A 19,142-nucleotide genomic window follows, 5' to 3' on the forward strand; every position below is an offset into this window, starting at 1 on the left:
CAGTGGAGATGTCAGAACCCATATCCCCAGGCTAAAAGCTGCAGGCCCAATAAAGATTACTGTCTGCAGACTGATTCAAAGTACACAAAAAGCTCTTGGAAATCGATGTGAACTGCTAACAATCAAACAGGCAACTTTAAAACACTTTCTGCATTAAAAACTTCATGGAAAACATGAGCAACCCCTCTGAGTCCACATATCCCGACATTGCATGAGTCTTAATAAAAAATCTCCTACCCGCCTGCCCGTTGGGCCCGTGCGCCGAGCCGAAGTTCGCACGGGCCCCTCAAAATCGTCGACAATTGGCAAGTTAAGGGCCTTAACGAGGCCTTTAATTAACGGCGGGCGCGCATCCCACTGCTATGCGCACCTGCCGACCGAAATATCGCGATGCCGCACGCTGATGTCGGGATGCTCGCGCGACATTTTAAGCGCTGATGTGCAGGCTCCACCACCCGCATGTCAGCCAGAAAATTCTGCCCTCTGAATCTATCTGAGCCCATCACTCAAGGTGTGAATCCAAAAAAAAATGTAATTTAATGGGGTGGATTGTAACTCGGAGTGGATTTCTGGCACCAAACTGAACCAACAAGTTCATTTCTTGCCTGCTTGAGGCAGATTAAGGCCAAGGCAATTTTTACCAACATGTCTCAGTAATATGCTGCCACTCACTTCCCTCAGTGGGAAGTAGGTGTAAAGTGACTGATGGCCTTTGCAAAATTGGCCATCCTCAGCCAGCTGCCAGCACTCAGGGAAAGAAATAACTTGCATTTATATCACCCCCTTCGCAACCTCAGGGCATCTGAAAGTGTTGGACAGCTAATTTAGCAAGTGTAGTCGCTTTTGGAATGTCAGAAATGTGACAGCCAATTTGCGCAGAGCAAGGTTCCATAAACAGTCATGCCATAAGGACCAAATTATTTGGTTCAGTGATGTTGGTTGAGGGATAAACATAGGCCAGGAAACAGGGGAGAACTCCCCTGTTCTTCTTCAAATAATGCCATGGGATCTTTTACATTCACCTAAGTGGGTAGGTGGGGGCCTTGGTTTAATATCTCTTCCCTAAGACCTTCCCAAGGCCTCTGACAATGCAGCATTTCCTCAGGCCAAACTGGAGTGTAGAATATCTGCTCAGGTTGCTGCATTCTGAATGTGGGATCTGATTTCTGGATATACATCGTGCTAGGGAATGGAGAGGTGGTCTTGAGAAGGGGAAAACTATACTTATGGACAAACAATCCGTCTCTTCCTGATTCCATCATGGAGGTGTAAAACTCACATTTTGTGGCCCAGCTATACTTATTCCTGGTTGGGTCCTGACTGCCTTCACCTACTGAGTAAGCGGTGGTTTCTCCAGTGGTAAGTAAAATTGCAGTTGTGCTCTGATGAGGTCATTGGATCCTGACGTGCCTATTCAAAGGAGGATCCTGCTGGTTTATGGTGGGCAGCAGAGCATAAAAGAAAATCACAGAATCTGGCTATTTTTTGTTTGCCCCTTTTGGACTAAAGCTATTTAGTACGATTTGCCTTCAAAAAAGAAAAGAAGAAAGAAAGACTTGCATTTATATTGTGCTTTCCACAACCACCAGGCATCTCAAAGCACTTTATAGCCAATATAGTACTTTTGAACTGTAGTCAATGTTTAAAGTAGGAAACACAGTAGGCTATTTGCACGCAGCAGGCTCTCACAAACAGCAATGTGATAATGAACCAGATAACCATTTTTTTGTGATGGTTGAAAGATAAAAAAAATTATCTTTTGAAACTTTGAAGTAAAATCACGTAGTGGCAAAAGAAATACAAAAAGTTGATAAAAATGTATTTTTACATCTTTTTCAGTGTTTCATGCTTCTTCTCGCTACTACTTATATACATCTCTAATTATAAAACATATATATTAAAAGTATAAGATTAACCTTAATAACTTTCTCTTACAGAACAGTGTTGTGTACATTTCGGAAAATAAGCCAAACAGTACAGGATTCAAACCAGCAACATAATACATGCAAGAAGTAACCCCAAACTGCATAATGCTGACTATCACAATGCCAGTCGATTAAATGTGAAGTTATATGCTTCGGTGTGAAAAACAGAAAGGCAGAGTATTATTGAAATGGTGATATATTGGAAAATGTGGATACACAAAGGGATCTGGGTGTCCTTGTACACCGGTCACTGAAAGTAAATAGGCAGGTGCAGCAAGCAATTAGGAAGGCATGTTGGCCTTCATTGCAAGAAGATTTGAGTTCAGAAGTGAAGTTGTCTTACTGCAGTTATATAGAGCCTTGGTGAGACCACACCTGGTGTATTGTCTGCAGTTTTGATCTCCATACCTAAGAAAGGACATACCTGCCATAGAGGGAGTGCAGCAAAGGCTCATTATAGGATGATACCAGGGATGGCAGGATTGTCATATGAGGAGAGGTTGGTTCGACTGGGCCTGTATTCACTAGAGTTTAGAAGAATGAGAGGGGGGTCTGATTGAAATGTATAAAATTCTAACAGGGCTAGACAGGCTAGATGTAGGGAGGGTGTTTTCCCTGGTTGGGGGGGTCTAGAAACAGGGGCCACAGTCTTAGGATATGGGCCAGGCCATTTAGGACTGAGGTAATGAAAAATTTCTTCATTCAGAGGGTGGTCATCCTGTGGAATTCTCTACCACAGAACGCTGTGGAGGCTGGGTAACTGAGTATATTCAAGAAAGAAATTGATACATTTTTGGATATTAGGGACATCAGTGGGTATGGAGAGAAAGTGGGAATATGGTGTTGAGATAGAGGATCAGCCATGGTCATATTGAATGGCGGAGCAGGCTCAAAAGGCCGAATGGCCTACACTTGCTCCTAGTTTCTATGTTCCTACCTGATGTTGCACCGTTTTCAGTAACCTTAAAGCCATACACAAGGCATGCAAGGTAGGAATCTAGGTGGCAAATAGTAACAGGCATCTAGCAAGTTAGAGTATCATCATATCCTATCTATGCCAATGAATAATAACCAATATTGCTTATTCTAGCTGATTTCCTCCCTTCTTAGCTTGGGGTCAAATGAGGTTAATTCTAATTAACTTGGTATAGATGAAGCATTGAACCTGGAACCTCAGGATCTGTATGGTTAAACATATGATATCATATCATATGATGCATTTGCCCAGTGAGGTTGGAAGAAGAGGGATATTTGTAACTGTCTGTTACCAGACTGGACAGAAAACCCTGCCAATGATACGCAATTCAAAATGGAGCAACTGATCAGTCTTGATATATATTATCATTTCAAATAAAATAGTACCTACAACTCTGACGGATTTGAGTAGGATTAAAAAATATACATTAAAACAGCTAAACCATTGTCAGAGCATTCTGTGTTATGTAGCTGGGCACAGTTAAAGCTGAATCTCCTTCACTCTGTTGTTATCTCCAACCTCGGGGTTACACGGGGCATAATGTAACATAGAATAATGGTGGGAGTTCATCAAATTTTATGGTTGCTGATGCCAAAACAGATCATATTTCAACTCAGAAATATCAATTCCTAAAACATTACTGTAGTAGTGAAATACTACAGCCGCCTACCTCAATTACAGACATACCCTGCACTGACACAGATAGATGAGAACTGGAATAGGCCTTTTTCGGGTCTCACTTGAAATAAAATACTTAATATTTGAGCAAAAATGTTATGTAAAATGCAGTGTGACCAGTAGGGAAATGAATTCAAACATCTAGCAAGATAAAATTTGAAGCCTTTGTCATCTTACTGTCAAAAACAAATTCATAAATCATGAGCTCACAGCCAGTTTAGATGAATCCCAGGCCTAGGACAGAAAAATAATAAATAAGCCAGGGATTTCTCATTCCTGTTCACTATCTAGTTCCTGTATTAGAATGTGATGGATTCTCCTGCAGCGTTCAGCAAGACCAGTTGTTCACTGTCTAAGTTGGTGTCGTCTCATGTGTGGTGTTAAACAAAATCTTGATTTGTCAATCCAATTTCAGATATTACATATGGAATCACTGCTGGAGGTGCACTGGCTTTGCAGTGTACTCGCTTGTCCTCTAGAGACCTGACTGTTCTCCTCAAATGTTGACATTGCCTAATGACATAAGTTGGAATGTAGAAAACATGTGGATTTGTGCAAGGCTAGGATTGGGTTAGGCTCGACTGTTATATAGCTCACTGATGTTCTGGGCGGATTTATGCTCCCATCCAGTGAGATAAAGCCCTTCTACAGATGAGTGATGAAGCCCGATTATAGGGGAGTAATTTGAGGAATTTGCCACCACTTTTTGAGGTTCATTGCCATCTTCCACATGGAAAACCCAGGTGGCAGCACTAAAAGAGGAACATAGGCCAGAAATCCACCAGAGTAATCCTGATTAGGTCTGAGAGGTGGCAGCAGGCCTCATTGTCCTAAATTTCTGAGATTGCAATGAAGAATGAGAGAGAATTTCTCCCTCACTGTCTTGACCCTTACCTGAAAGGATGGCCACTTGATTTTTGTAAATATCTATTCTTTAACTGGGCATCACTGGCTAGGCTAGTATTTGTTGCCCATCCCTAATTGCCCTTGAACGGAGTGGCTTGCTAGGCCATTTCAGAGAGCAGTCAAACCCGTGTCCTAGGGCATTAACTTGGGCCACTGGATTACTTGTGACATTAGTCCAGTTACATTACCACCTCGCCACCATGTCCCCTCAAGACACCAGGGGGCTGCCAGCAATTTTACACTGTGAGTTAGCAGGGCCAATTTTAATCTTATATTTGGAACAAGTGGGAAGCGAATGCAGCTGGATTAAGCTGCACGAGTCAATGGCCGGGATTTTCCATGACCACCGGCATCGGGCATGTTCGGCAGCATGAGTGGACAGTGTGGCGTGATCAGTTTCACGACGGTGTAAAACCAGTTTGCGATCATCTGCTCAGTTCGCTGATGGCAGGCCACATTTCCCGCCTTCGGACATCGGGGGTCTCATTGTATTACATCCGCATATCACCATAAGGCCAGGCAAGTGGACTCAGACCCCCTGCCCGACCGCTGCATCGTCCACCCACATCGACGGGAAAACACACCAAAGTGTTTCACAACAGCACATAAGCGACGAGCACCAGGCAGGCTGCACATCATGCGGGATTTCAAGGTTTGTTCACCTTCTTTGAGTCAGCACTCGCAGTCATCAGCGCCAGGCTTCATAGACAGCACCAGATCACTTTTAGGGAGCTCATGAGTAGGTCTCTACCTGTTAGATCAGCCATATGTGGGTGGCTTTTCAATAGCTGCAGGGCGAGGTTTTGCTTGGGGAAGGGGGAGAAGAGGCCTCAGGCAAGGGAAGAGGCTGCAGGACTGTACTAGGGAAGGAGGGTGTGTTTGGGGGCACATGTTGATCTGTGCAAGTGGCCTCAAGATGGTGAGGGCTGAGGAGGCAGTCTCCAAAGGAGGTGAGGCCAGATGAACATGTGAGGGGATGTGTGTGAGAATGGGTGGTGATGTCCCGTGAGCTGGCAGTGAGTGAGATGCTAGTGAATGTGTGATAGGCTTGAGTGTGAATTTAGAGTGATGAGATGGTTGCCATACCCTGGCTGCATGGATGAGATCATTCACCCTCTATCTGCATTGGATGGTCAACCTCTTCTGTGCAGCATTGGCACTGACCACCGCTGCCACCGCTTGCCAAGCTGGATTGGTGATGCCGCTGCCCAACCTGCGGCCAGACCAGGGGGTAGAGGACATCATGGCGGGCCTCCATGGCATTCAACTGGCATTCCAGTGATGTGTCATTAAACCTGGGGGCTGCAGTCTTTTTGCCTTTCGTGGACATCTTCCCTGCAGTAGTTGTGGCTGGAAGTACTGAGATGTGTGCGCACGGCGGGACTTTAAACATGACGCCCGGCATGATGAACCCACGAGGTGATGGTGTGGAGGGCGAATGAGGGCCCGCCCACCATGGAAGCGGCGTGTTTCCCGGGAATGCATAAGTAATACGGTGGGTTTGGGATGATATGGCATGAAAACCTGACATTGCGGCCGGCAGGTAAAAAAGTCATTTTACCCCCCCCCGCTACTGCACCTAGTGCAAATCTGGGAGGATTCTGCCCAATGTCTTTTGAACCCACCAAGCTTTCCAAGTTCAGCCTTATTAACACATATAGAAGCATAGAAACTAGGAGCAGGAGTAGGCCATTCGGCCCTTCGAGCCTGCTCAGCCTAGCTGCAGGTATGAATCATGCTTCGGATTGGCCGACCACTCAATAGTGATTGAAAATTTTATACTCCAGTAGCTCTTATGGGCTGCAGCTGTTTAAAGGGGCATTTTTGCAGTAATATCAATCAATAATTGTGCGAGTAGGCAGGAGCTGCACAAATTTTATAATAATGCGCTGAACAGTGAGTCCTTTACCCTGTGAATGGCCATGGTAAGCGGTGTCAAATGATTCAGGAGGTAGCATTCCATGTAAATGCAAACAGAATTGCTCCTCAGATTTGGCTGCTGCACTGCAAAAATTTTAATGACCACTCCAGTTGTGCTAAGGTAGAAAATCCTGTACAGCATATCGAATATCAATGGGCTTATTAATTGTACCTTATAGTACCATGAATAAGTTTTTGTTGTAGCATTCTTTCATACTAACAGCATCATTCCATAAATGCAGTTCTGATAGACAGTTGTGGTCATTCAGTTATGTGCCTGCCAGCTTCTCCACCATTGTGATAAGTGTGGAGAAGGGCACATCCTGGATGTGAGTCATGCTGATGCGCATTGTGGAAATTAGGCAGCGATGCTTGGAAAGAGAAGCAGTTCCATGCCATCCACTGCAGATCCTCATACAGCTATGGCCGTGTTTAGAGACATAGGTTGTCTCATTTATGCCTAGACAGCTCCAATTGGCAGCATTTTGGCAGTTTCCGTGGACTGATTTATAGAAGATGTTGCTCAGATGAGGAGGGAATAATGTCCACCACGTGCCCTGTCAATCCTGTTTTGAGTTTTGACAACCATCGGAGCTATAAGCAGAGAAACTAGGATAAAGGGAAGGATGGAATAGACCATGGGAGTTGCTGTTCTCTTTCCATCTGGCTCCACTATTAGTTAATACCCTCGCACAGGAGTAAGGAAGTGCACAGAGTTTACCTGTCCCCACAGCAATAGAGGTGCTGCAGCCTGAGTCTGACCCATGAGGTACACTTACTCATACAGATGGGTACCGGATTTCCACATTAGAGCCGAGAATCATGAGTTGGAAATTTCCCGATGTCACATTCCCACATTCTGCATAAACCCGCATGCACAAGCTATTCCCCTCACCCCACCACTCACACTGATGCCACCGCCATACCCCCATGCCCCCTGCATGCCCCTCATATTTCCCATGTCCCTCTATTCACTTCATACTCTCTCCATGCTCCAATGCATCCTCCATACCCACTCAACCAGTATCTGTTATGGACAGAATTCATCAGCCCTATAATAACACTGGGATGTCTCTGAAATGCTCATGATGCCATCAATATAAACAACCATCTATTCAAACACTACTTGAAAAAGATTGCTCCACTTAGGAGCTCCTGTAACTGTCAACTCAACACACAGCCATTCAAACTCCTCTTGAAAATGTATTCCTCTTAAGTGATCATAAATCTGTCAAAATAAACAATTAGCCATTCAAAAACAACTTCATAGAAATCTAAGATAAAAGCAAAATACTGCAGATGCTAGAAATCTGAAATCTAATCCTATTAAACAGTCATAAAACTGTCAATCAAACAAAGATCACAGTTCCCTTGCCAGGTGTGAAAACAACCCCTGCCGGGTTAAATCCATTAGTGGGGTTTAAAACTCATAATGAGGTTCCACTGCACAGCTGTAGAAACAAACCCCCAAGGGCTGAATACAACAAAGCTTTGAAGTTGACTGAACAGATAGTTAGTCATCTGGTCAGTTTTTTTTTAAAGGCTCAACAGATGGACTTCAATTAAAGAAGCCAGACATTTGTTCAGTTTTAAGGCTTAACAAATGTCTGGGCTTTAACTCAACGTAAAAATCAAAGCACAGGGTCGAGGTGACACATTAATACCTGAGTGTTAATACTGTGGAATGCATAAAAGCCCTTTATTCACTGGAGAAAATATTCTAATTTTCGGAACACTTACACAATGCCGGTCAATTTAATGGATACTTACTTTTTAAGAACAAAGCCTTATAATTCATCGCTGCATTAAAAGCATACTTAACTTATCATACACATCTCATTATGAAGGTGTAAGCTCTTTTAAACTTATCTATCAAAAGCTTCCCAACTCCACAACAGGCTTCCCTCAAGATTCACAAATTGATTGACCTGATGTGTTTCATACAGACCTCAGGAATCTACCGGCCTCAATGAAAATCTCAAACCCATGGGAATTCAAAATTGAGACAGGCATTTAAGCGTCTGAACCCAATGTCAAATAGTGCGCCTGTCAGTTTGCAACCCTCCACTGGTCAAAATGGTGGCTGGTGGGAAATTTAATATACAGTCCCCTGGCCTCCATTTTCAGCCGCGTGACGTGGGTTTGTTTAGGGCCGGGATGGCATAATCAGTCTTGGGGGACCACCTTGTGTCCCAGAAAGCTATGGCACTTTCATTCCCATTGACCCACTGTGCACTTTCTAGAACCAATGAGCCCTATAGTGCAAAGTTGAATGTGTAAAAAGAACCCTCGCAAAAAGTCATTCATTGAGAAGTTTCTCCTATTGAAAAAGTCTGAAGTACAAATTAATAAAAGTATCAACCATCCAGGCCCTTTGAAGTGTCAAAAACCACAAACCACAAAGTCTTGAGACATTGTGAAATTGACCACAGAGATCAGAAAACTGAGCTGCCAATCGAACAATGTTTCCTCTTGGGAGCAGTTGTTCTACAATTCCAACAGCTGGATGAGCTCTTGGCCAAGAATACATAATGAGGCATGATACATAATGATTTTTCATCTAAACAAAAGCTTAGGGAACAGTCATTCCCTGGTTCCTTCCCCAGGGCAATGGCTTGACCAATCACAGGTGATCTGCCCGTTTTGAATTTGAACAAAGCTGGGCAGCTAAATGCTCCATGCTGCATTCTCCATGGCAATGCCTCCACCAATCAGAGTCCACTTGCCATCCAATCAGCACTCTCATCTCACGCAGTATAAATTGTTCTTTCCCTGTTACAGTTTGGTAATTTCTTGCAAGTTATCCTGATGAATGCATGATGAAAAGCTTAGATAGCATGTCTCTTTTTTCAGCAATACTAAAATATCACTATTACTTACTTACATTGAAACTTATGCACCGACATGGGGATGGGACAAGGTTCAAGTTGAGACAGCTGCCCAGCAAAAACTTGAAAGACTGAGAAACTATTCTCTTTTGCACCAGTAAGAACAATATAAGAGCAGCCATTTTATAGTGAAAGAGGAAGTCAGGTCAGAATACAGACATCAATATGGATGTCAACAAAGAAATAAGTCCTCAGTGATTATTCTGAGTTTTGAGTTATTTTGCTAAGATTATAGGCATCTCTATCTGTGCAGCCAATTAGTTCAATGTCAATAAATCCAATAATTTAAAATAGTTTTAATCCTCAGCTGATCCCCTATTGCTCTGTGTCCTAAAGAGAAAGTTGAAAAAAAAACCTCCAGCCTGTGAACATCATTCCTCACCAGGAAAAATCCTTTATATTTTCTAATCCTTTTTACTCTTGTAACTGAGCAGAATTTTGCCTTAATTCTAATTAGAAACAATTCTATTTGCTTATGTTTTACACATAAAGCACAATCTAAATCTGCACAGAAATGATATAGTACCATCAAATCTTTTGAAATGAAGAATTCTGACACCTTAACCAGCTTGTTCATCTAATTAAATAGTTCAAATTCAACGTGTAAGCTGTTTACTGTAGTCTAACTTACAGCAGATAATATATCTGTGTCAACTTTCAGCATTCAGCAGTTTGATATTTTCCTCATTGTTAGGTTGTTCCTATAAATCAACCCATCAAAGTGACATCTAACTTGAACAATCTTTCACTAGGATTTAATATTTAAATAATGGAAGTAAATGTTGCATTCTTGTCCTGACAATGCATGTCTTATTGATAATCCGCTGTAAAGTTGATTACTGCATCTTTTTTATTGCTTGTTCTGTACAAAGAGATCAACAGGTGATCTGAAAAAATGGCACTTCACACACTGCGTAAATTTATCTTTATAAAAATATAACTCCACTGTGAGATATGAGTCAAAATGTATGCCTGTGATATGTCAAGAACATATACATGGAATATGATAATAAGCAGTGATATTTCCATGGACTATGATGTCTTAGATTTATTATCATCAATTGACTTTGGCAGCACCAGACAATGCTTTTAGTGTCAAATATATTTTCCAACTGTCTTGGAAGCACTTATGTTTGGTTTTAAGCTTTGACAAATATAAAAAGAAGATAGAAATCAATAATCAGAACATTCCTCATGTTGCATCAACCTTAATGTCAAAATCCAGAAATTTGGGCTAACTAACTCTCTGTCAAAGGTGCGACTTAAATAATGTTGGGGTAAATCTTCAACCTCTCCCCAGACAGTAATTAGACAGAACACATCACCCACCTGAGGGGCAGAATTTTACGACAGTGGGGTTTTACGTTCCTGCTGTGGTCAATGGGATTTATAATGGCCCACCGCATTTTACGGCCTCGTCCCCGCACAAACGGGGCTGTAAAATACTGTCCTAGAAGTTAAAGGATGAAAATTTGGTGGTTCATATAATAGACAGGGGATCCGCTCTACCAGATAATCTCTCAGGTGGAAAATTTACTCCATAGAATTAGACAAGCAAATTCACTGCACATATATCCTTCTACGTCTATATTCAAGACTCGTGTGATTTTACTTTGACCATAATTAAAATCTGTAAAAGGTAACAAATAAACTGGAAACAGCAGACATTGCTTGTACTGTAAGTTTGTCCTTCATCATGGGTTAGTCATCATTATTTCCTAGAAGAACTATTCCAGAGGATATTTTAAGGTCTCTCAAATGTATTTTTACAGATCCTCAACTTCAACAATGGCTCAGCTGGCAATAAATAGTTGAACCATACAGACCAGACTGTTCTAGCTTTAATTCATTGTTTCTGAAATTAGTTGATCTATGCAGGGAAAGTGGACCAGGGATGGGAACATTACTTAGGGTACCCCATCTTGATGGCTAACCAGCACTTCTATTGCAAGCTCTGTGTGTAACTGTCTCTAGTGCTCAAATAGTTTGCCAACACAGAATCAGAGACTATTACAGCAGTGGGACAAGCCATATGGTCTTTCAAACCTGCATTGATTCTTTATCCAAATCTATTCTCACTCTCCTGCTTGCTCCCCATGCCTTTTAGTACTTCTCTTTTCCAGCTTATTTTTAAAATGATTCATGGAAATATATTTTATGGGCTCACTCATGCAGAATGACTTGAGCCAAATAATGGAAGATGACCAGCATCCATCAAGCAAAATCACAGCCAGCAGTTAGCACCTTCAAGAGTGCACTGCATGAAGGGGACAGAGGGGAGAAAACACATTTTAATAAAACTGTACAGTTTAAGGTTGATCGTTAAATAATATTGAAGAACATGTCCTGCGAAACTCAAATTATACAAATACCCTATATTAATCATCTTGAGAACCACATTTTTGATGAATTCTGAATGTTAGAACTATCGAATATATTTACAACCCTCTTACATTTCCAAGCAACATCATGTGCATTTTGCCACTGGATGTTATATTGACTTATGATGTGACAATAACCATTTTATTAGTCATGCATCACCATGGAACACTTTTTAAATTAAGGAAGCACAGTTGTGTTGGATCGTTCTCAGAATATGGGCATCACTGGCAAGTTTGCCATTTATTGGACATCTCTAAGTTGCCCTAAGAAAGTGGTGATTCACCTTCTTCTTGTACTTCTGGTAACTAGGCCACTCCAGAGGGCAGTTAAGAGACAATCACAGTGGTGTGGGACTGGGGTCAGACCAGGTAAGGATAGCAAATTTCTTTCCCTCATGTGCATTAATGAAACAATGAGGTTTTTAAACACCATCTAACAGCTTCATGTGATCACTTTTACTGATACCAGCTTCTTATTTCTCAAGTTTTAAAACTGAATTCAAGTCCTCACGTTAGTCAATGCCTCTAGATTACTAGATCAGATACATAACAACTGCACCACTATACTCCTCCATCAACTAGTAAATGAGCATCATACACTCTATGGATTTCTTATTCTGCTGATTGGGTATTATAGTCAAAGTGCAAATAAACAATGATCAGCGGAGTATATACAATAGGAATAATATGCAATGGAAATAGTGTTCAATCATTTCAGGTATGTACTTACTCTCTACAATTACTCTTCTGCCTGTCCAGTCATCGTTGATAAGCTGGATATTTCCGAAATGAACATCACTCATAAATATTCGATTGGTTCTCCTTGCACTTCTCCGGTAATCAAACGTCAAGGCTATCACGTTTTTGAAGTATTCTGGTTTTTCATATGGTCTTATTGGAGGGTTTAAATTCGTTTCATCTGTAAGGTGGATGCTCTTCAATATTGTTCTTTCTGAATACACCAAGTACCCATCATAATCATGACAGCTGACTGCATCCTCAGCAAGAACACTGTATGAACATCCGCAGGTTTTCTGACCCTTTCCTCGGTACAAGCAAAGCTGCTGGCATCCACCATTGTTCTTTGCACAAATATTGGTACCTGCCAAGATATAGTTTTGCATTGTTAGGTCATCAATATCGGTTAATGAGCTTTGGCTGATAGAATGCAGGCAGCAGAGAAAAAAAAAACTGGTTTTAAATCCAGCATTTTGGATCTTCAAGGACGTGGTATTGTCTGATGCATATAAATCTCTGACCAATTTGATTTCATGCTTGATCATTTACTTTAGCCAAGGAAAGGGAGACATCATAAATTATTTCTAAATTGGATTGGGTGTTGCAGTGTATTTGCGGAACTTGCTTTTACTTAAACGTTTCTGCTGCGTCCTTAATTTTAATAAGCTGGTAGATGCTGACCCCGTGTTCTGACACCGTGTTATAGTTTTGGATCACCAAAAACTTACTCACTGTCCCTCTCTTAGCTTGCTGGATTTCAACAAAAAATACTTTAGCACCCAGACACATGATATGTTAAATATGCAAATGTTAAGATGTTTAAGAGATGTGACAAGGCACAAGAGTTGCTGGGATTCCAAAATTTAGGTGTTCATAATACAAAACCTAAGTATCCAATCCTAAAGGCCAGAACTTGGATCACCCTTAACAATATCTAAGAAAAGTATGCTTCAACCTCAACAGTTGACGTAACCACAACCTGGATTTATCAGTTTATGCAATAGCACATGACTAGGGTTTAACCCCAAATGGGTTTTGGGCAGATGGGGACTAGGCAGGCGTGAAACCCGACATCGGTTTCTTTTTCTCCTGCTTGTAAGCTATATGAGGCAATTTTTGAGCTGGGGAGGTGGTTAGGGCTCGCCCTACAATTTGTATGGGGATGCCCTGTCTTGGTTTCTTCTTCCATCTCCCTCCAATTCGCAAAAAAAAAATCTGACTGCCATAATTTCAGGCGCAGGGTACTTTAACATCTAGGCCTCATTTAAATATTGCCAGAACAGGAAGGATGAGGGCATAGAGTAGTTTCTGGCATTGGTGGTTCTGTTCAGTCTGCAGACTAGTAGAAGATTTTTGAAAAAGAGCGCGGATCTTGAAGGCGGTCAGCTGAAAAAGAGCGCGGAGATTGAAAATAAAAGGAGGGGAAGCTGAAGAGGAGCAGCCAGCGTGTGAGCGGCCCAGTGAAGGAGTGGAGCTTTGAGGCTTTGGCTCGAGAGGCTTCGGCGAGCAGAGGCTGAGGATGAGCTTGCTCCCAGTGGGGTAGGGCCGGGTAAAGTTCTTTAAGTAAATTAGGAGTAGATAATGGAGGCAGCAGTTGGGGCAGTCGAGTGCTCCGAATGCAGCATGTGGGAAGTCATGGACAGCACAATTGTCCCTGATGACTACACCTGCAAAAGGTGCATCCAGCTGCAGCTCCTGAGAAGCCGAGTTAGGGAACTGGAGCTGGAGCTGGATGAACTTCGGATCATTCGGGAGGCAGAGGCAGTAATAGACAGGAGTTTCACGGAGACAGTCACCCCTAAAAGTCAGGAGGCAGGCAGCTGGGTGAATGTCAGGAGAGGGAAGGGGAATAGACAGAAAGAGCAGAGCACCCCTGTGGCCGTTCCCATCAACAATAGGTATACCATTTTGGATACTGTTGGTGGGGACGACCTACCAGGAACAAGTTGTAGTGGTTGCGTCTCTGGCACTGAGGCTGAACCCTCAGCTCAGAAAGGAGGGAGGGAAAAGAGGACAGCAGTAGTGATAGGGGATTTGATAGTTAGGGGGACAGATAGGAGGTTCTGTGGGAAAGATCGAGAATCCCGGATGGTCTGTTGCCTCCCTGCTGCCAGGGTCTGCGATATCTCGGATCGAGTTCTCAGTATTCTCAGGATGGAGGGTTAGCAGCCAGATGTCGTGGCCCATGTAGGGACCAATGACGTGGATAGGAAGGAGGAGGAGGTCCTGCAAAGAGAGTTTAGGGAGTTAGGTGCAAAGTTGAAGGACAGGACCTCCAGGGTTACGATCTCAGGAGTGCTACCCGTGCCACGTGCTAGTGAGGCTAGAAATAAGAGGATAATGCAGCTAAATACGTGGCTAAGGAGATGGTGCAGGAGGGAGGGCTTCATGTTTCTGGACAATTGGGCTCTGTTCCAGGGAAGGTGGGACCTGTTCCGACGGGACGGTTTGCACCTGAACTGGAGGGGGACTAACATCCTTGCGGGTAGGTTTGCTAGTGCTGCTCTGGGGCGTTTAAACTAGATTTGCAGGGGGAGGGGAACCAGAGAGTTAGAGCAGATAGTGAGGTGGAGGAGGATAAAGGTCAAGCGAGGAATGTATGTATAGACAGAAATCAAAGGTCTGTACGTGATAGAAATGTTCTCAGATGCATCTTTTTCAATGCAAGGAGTATTGTCGGAAAGGCAGATGAGCTTAGGGCGTGGATTGGCACGTGGGATTACGACATTATTGCTATTAGTGAGACTTGGTTGCAGGAGGTAGCAGAACTGGCAGCTCAATGTTCCGGGATTCCGTTGTTTCAGACGTGATAGAGGGGGAGGGATGAAAGGGGGAGGAGTGGCATTACTGGTCAGGGAAAATATCACAGCTGTGCAGAAGCAGGACAGCCCGGAGGGTTCGTCTACAGAGGCCATATGGGTGGAGCTGAGGAATGGGAAAGGTGTGACCACACTAATAGGGTTGTATTATAGACCGCCCAATAGTCAGAGAGAATTGGAGGAGCAAATCTGTAGAGAGATAGCAGACCGATGTAAGAAACAGAAAGTTGTGATAGTAGGAGATTTTAACTTTCCACATATTGACTGGGACTCCCATACTGTAAGAGGGCTGGGTGGCTTGGAGTTTGTCAAATGTGTTCAGGAAAGTTTTCTAAATCAATATATAGAGGTACCAATGAGAGAGGATGCAATACTTGATCTCCTATTAGGGAACCAGACAGGTCAGGTGACAGAAGTATGTGTAGGCGAGCATTTTGGGTCCAGTGACCACAATGTCATTAGTTTTAAGCTAATTATGGATAAGGATAGGTCTGGTCCTCGAGTTGAGATTCTAAATTGGAGAAAGCCCAATTTTTGTGGAAATGAGAAAGGATCTAGGAAGAGTGGATTGGGATAAGTTGTTTTCTGGCAAGGATGTGTTCAGTAAGTGGATGGCATTCAAAGGCGAAATTTTGAGAGTGCAGAGTTTGCATGTTCCTGTCAGGATTAAAGGCAAAGTTAACAGGCATAGGGAACCTTGGTTTTCAAGGGATATTGGCGATCTAGTTAAGAAGAAGAAAGAGGTGTATAGCAGGTATAGGCAACAAGGAGCAAATGAGGTACTTGTAGAGTATAGAAAATGTAAGAAAATACTAAAAAAGGAAATCAGGAAGGAAAAAGAAGACATGAGGTTGCTTTGGCAGATAATGTGAAGGTAAACCCGAAGGGTTTCTACAAGTATATTAAGAGTAAAAGGATAGTAAGGGACACAGTTGGTCCCCTTGAAGATCAGAGTGGTCGTCTATGTGTGGAGCCTCACGGGATGAGGGAGATCTTAAACAGTTTCTTTGCATCAGTATTTACTCAGGAAACTGGCATAGTGTATAAGGAAGGAAGGGAAACAAGCAGTAGCGTCATGGAACATATAGAGATTAAAGAGGAGGTGCTTGCTGTCTTACAGCGAATAAAGGTAGATAAATCCCCCAGGCCTGACATGATATTCCCTCGGACCTTGAGGGAGACTAGTGTAGAAATTGCAGGGGCCCTGTCAGAAATATTTAAAATGTCCTTAGCCACGGGTGAGGTGCCGGAGGATTGGAGGGTAGCTCATGTTGTTCCGTTGTTTAAAAAAGGCTCCAAAAGTAAACCAGGTAATTACAGGCCAGTGAGCCTGACATCAGTAGTAGGTAAATTATTGTAAGGTGTTCTGAGAAATCAGATATATAATTATTTAGACAGCCAAGGGCTGATTAAGGATAGTCAGCATGGCTTTGTGCATGGTAGGTCGTGTTTAACGAATCTTGTAGAGTTTTTCGAGGAGGTTACCAAGAAAGTAGATGAAGGAAAGGCTGTGGATGTTGTCTACATGGACTTTAGTAAGGCCTTTGACAAGGTCCCACATGGGAGGTTAGTTCAGAAGGTTCAGACACTTGGTATCCATGGAGAGGTTGTAAACTGGATTCAAAATTGGCTGTGTGGGAGAAGACAGAGAGTGGTAGTGGATGATTGCTTCTCAGACTGGAGGTCTGTGACTAGTGGTGTGCCTCAGGGATCTGTGCTGGGACCATTGTTGTTTGTTGTCTATATCAATGATTTGGATGATAATGTGGTGAATTGGTTCAGCAAGTTTGCTGATGACACTAAGATTGGAGGCGTTGTGGACAGCGAGGAAGGCTTTCAAAGCTTGCAGAGAGATCTGGACCAACTGGAAAAATGGGCCAGAAAAAGGCAGATGGAATTTAATGCAGAAAAGTGTGAGGTGTTGCATTTTGGAAGGTCAAATCAAGGTAGGACATACACAGTAAATGGTAGGGCACTGAGGAGTGCGGAGGAACAAAGGGTTCTGGGAGTTCAGATACATAATTCCCTGAAAGTGGCATCACAGGTAGAGAGGGTTGTAAAGAAAGCTTTTGGCATACTGGCCTTCATAAATCAAAGTATTGAGTATAGGAGTTGGGATGTTATGGTGAGGTTGTATAAGACATTGGTGAGGCCAACTTTGGAGCATCCGCAGTAGCTTTTAGCTTTTTGTTTTTATCTTTGGAGTATTGTGTGCAGTTCTGGTCGCCTAACTACAGGAAGGATATCAGTAAGATTGAGAGAGTGAAAAGAAGATTTGCTAGGATGTTGCTGGGTCTTAAGGAGTTGAGTTACAGGGAAAGATTAAACAGGTTAGGACTTTATTCCTTGGAGCGTAGAAGAATGAGGGGAGATTTGATAGAAGTTCACAAAATTATGAGGGGTATAGACAGAGTAAATGCGAGTAGGCTCTTTCCACTTAGATTAGGAGAGATAAACACGAGAGGACATGGCTTTAGGGTGAAAGGGGAAAGGTTTAGGGGGAACATTAGGGGGAACTTCTTCACTCAGAGAGTGGTGAGAGTGTGGAACGAGCTACCATCTGACGTGGTAAATGCAGGCTCACTCTTAAGTTTTAAGAATAAATTGGATAGATACATGGATGGGAGAGGTCTGGAGGGTTATGGACTAGGTGCAGGTCAATGGGACTAGCGGAATAATATTTCGGCACAGACTAGAAGGGCCGAATGGCCTGTTTTCTGTGCTGTAGTGTTCTATGGTTCTATCTATTTCAGTCTCAATCTGGCAGCCGTAGAGGCACAGTGGAGAAAGGTCACTGTCGAAATCTTTTCAGTCATGGTACACTGAGGGGCTGGAAAATGTGTAAAACCCCCCAGCTATGTGTCTGGCATTGAATGTACTTTGCGAATATCACGAGTATTGAAACTGTATTGAGGCACCTCATGGGCAGTATCTTCTGTTAGGCGTGCGGGGATGGGCCCTGCATGCTGATGGGTAAAATGATGCGCGGTGACGTTGGGCGTGCGTCCTGGCTGCGCGTCATTCTGATCTTCCATTCAGCAGGCGCGCACCGGAGTCAGCTGCACGCCCGCCAAATTGTCAAAGGCCTGTTAAGGCCATTAATCAAACAATTAAGCCAATTGAGAAAGCTGCCCTTCCAACCTTAAGGTTGGCGGGTAGGTGAAGAGCCCAGGTGGCTTTCGTATTTTCATGAAGCCTCATCCATGGGCGGGATGAGGTTTCATGAAGGGTTTATAACATTAACAAATATTTTTGGAACATTTGAAAAACATGTCCCAGCTGTCACATGAGGGGACGTGTAAATGATTTTTTAGCTTCTTTATTTAAAATTCACATTATGAAATTAATCTCCCTGAGGCAGCTCTGTGCCTCAGGGAGATTTCTGCACTCTTTTGCGCACATGTGCGAAAGAGCGCAGGCCCCTCCTCTCCCTCTTCCCCCCTGCCCGCCCGCCCCCCCACACCCCCCCCCCCCTGCCCACAGAGGTAGCGCTGAGCGCTTCCAGGCACGCATCATGCTGGGTGGACCTTAATTGGCCAACCCATGTAAAATGGCGGCACGGAGCCAATCATGGGCGACGATTGGCTCCGCGCCCGCTCCTGACCGGCCTGCCCGACGGGGAAAAAATGCTCCCCATGCTGTATGAAAGAAAGTTGAATTCTATTACACTTTCTATAATTCTTCAATTCAAAATGTTTTACCCTCAGGCTGCATGCATGACATGAAATGTATATTGTAAATATCAAGAGAATTATAATTGGACAGAAGCACCCAGGAGTGGAACACACTGTATTGAGACAAATCGAATTTTACCGCACTTTCTGTAATTTTCAAGTTGAAATGTTTTGTATCATACTTTTACAAATTTTATGTATAAAGTATATTTTGGGGGAAAAATTAGGCCTATTTTG

General features: G+C 43.1%; 1 protein-coding gene across 1 annotated transcript in view; it reads right to left on the reverse strand.

The window, feature by feature from the left end:
• LOC144686788 (low-density lipoprotein receptor-related protein 1-like) overlaps positions 1-19,142 on the reverse strand; it is a 1,926,687-nt gene that overhangs the window by 461,022 nt on the left and 1,446,523 nt on the right. Inside the window, exon 41 of the mRNA XM_078552493.1 lies at positions 12,405-12,776. Within this exon, the coding sequence (XP_078408619.1) occupies positions 12,405-12,776 (372 nt within the window). The remainder of the gene's footprint in view (positions 1-12,404; positions 12,777-19,142) is intronic.

This window comes from Cetorhinus maximus, chromosome 11, assembly GCF_964194155.1.
Source record: "Cetorhinus maximus chromosome 11, sCetMax3.hap1.1, whole genome shotgun sequence".
Taxonomy (NCBI): domain Eukaryota; kingdom Metazoa; phylum Chordata; class Chondrichthyes; order Lamniformes; family Cetorhinidae; genus Cetorhinus; species Cetorhinus maximus.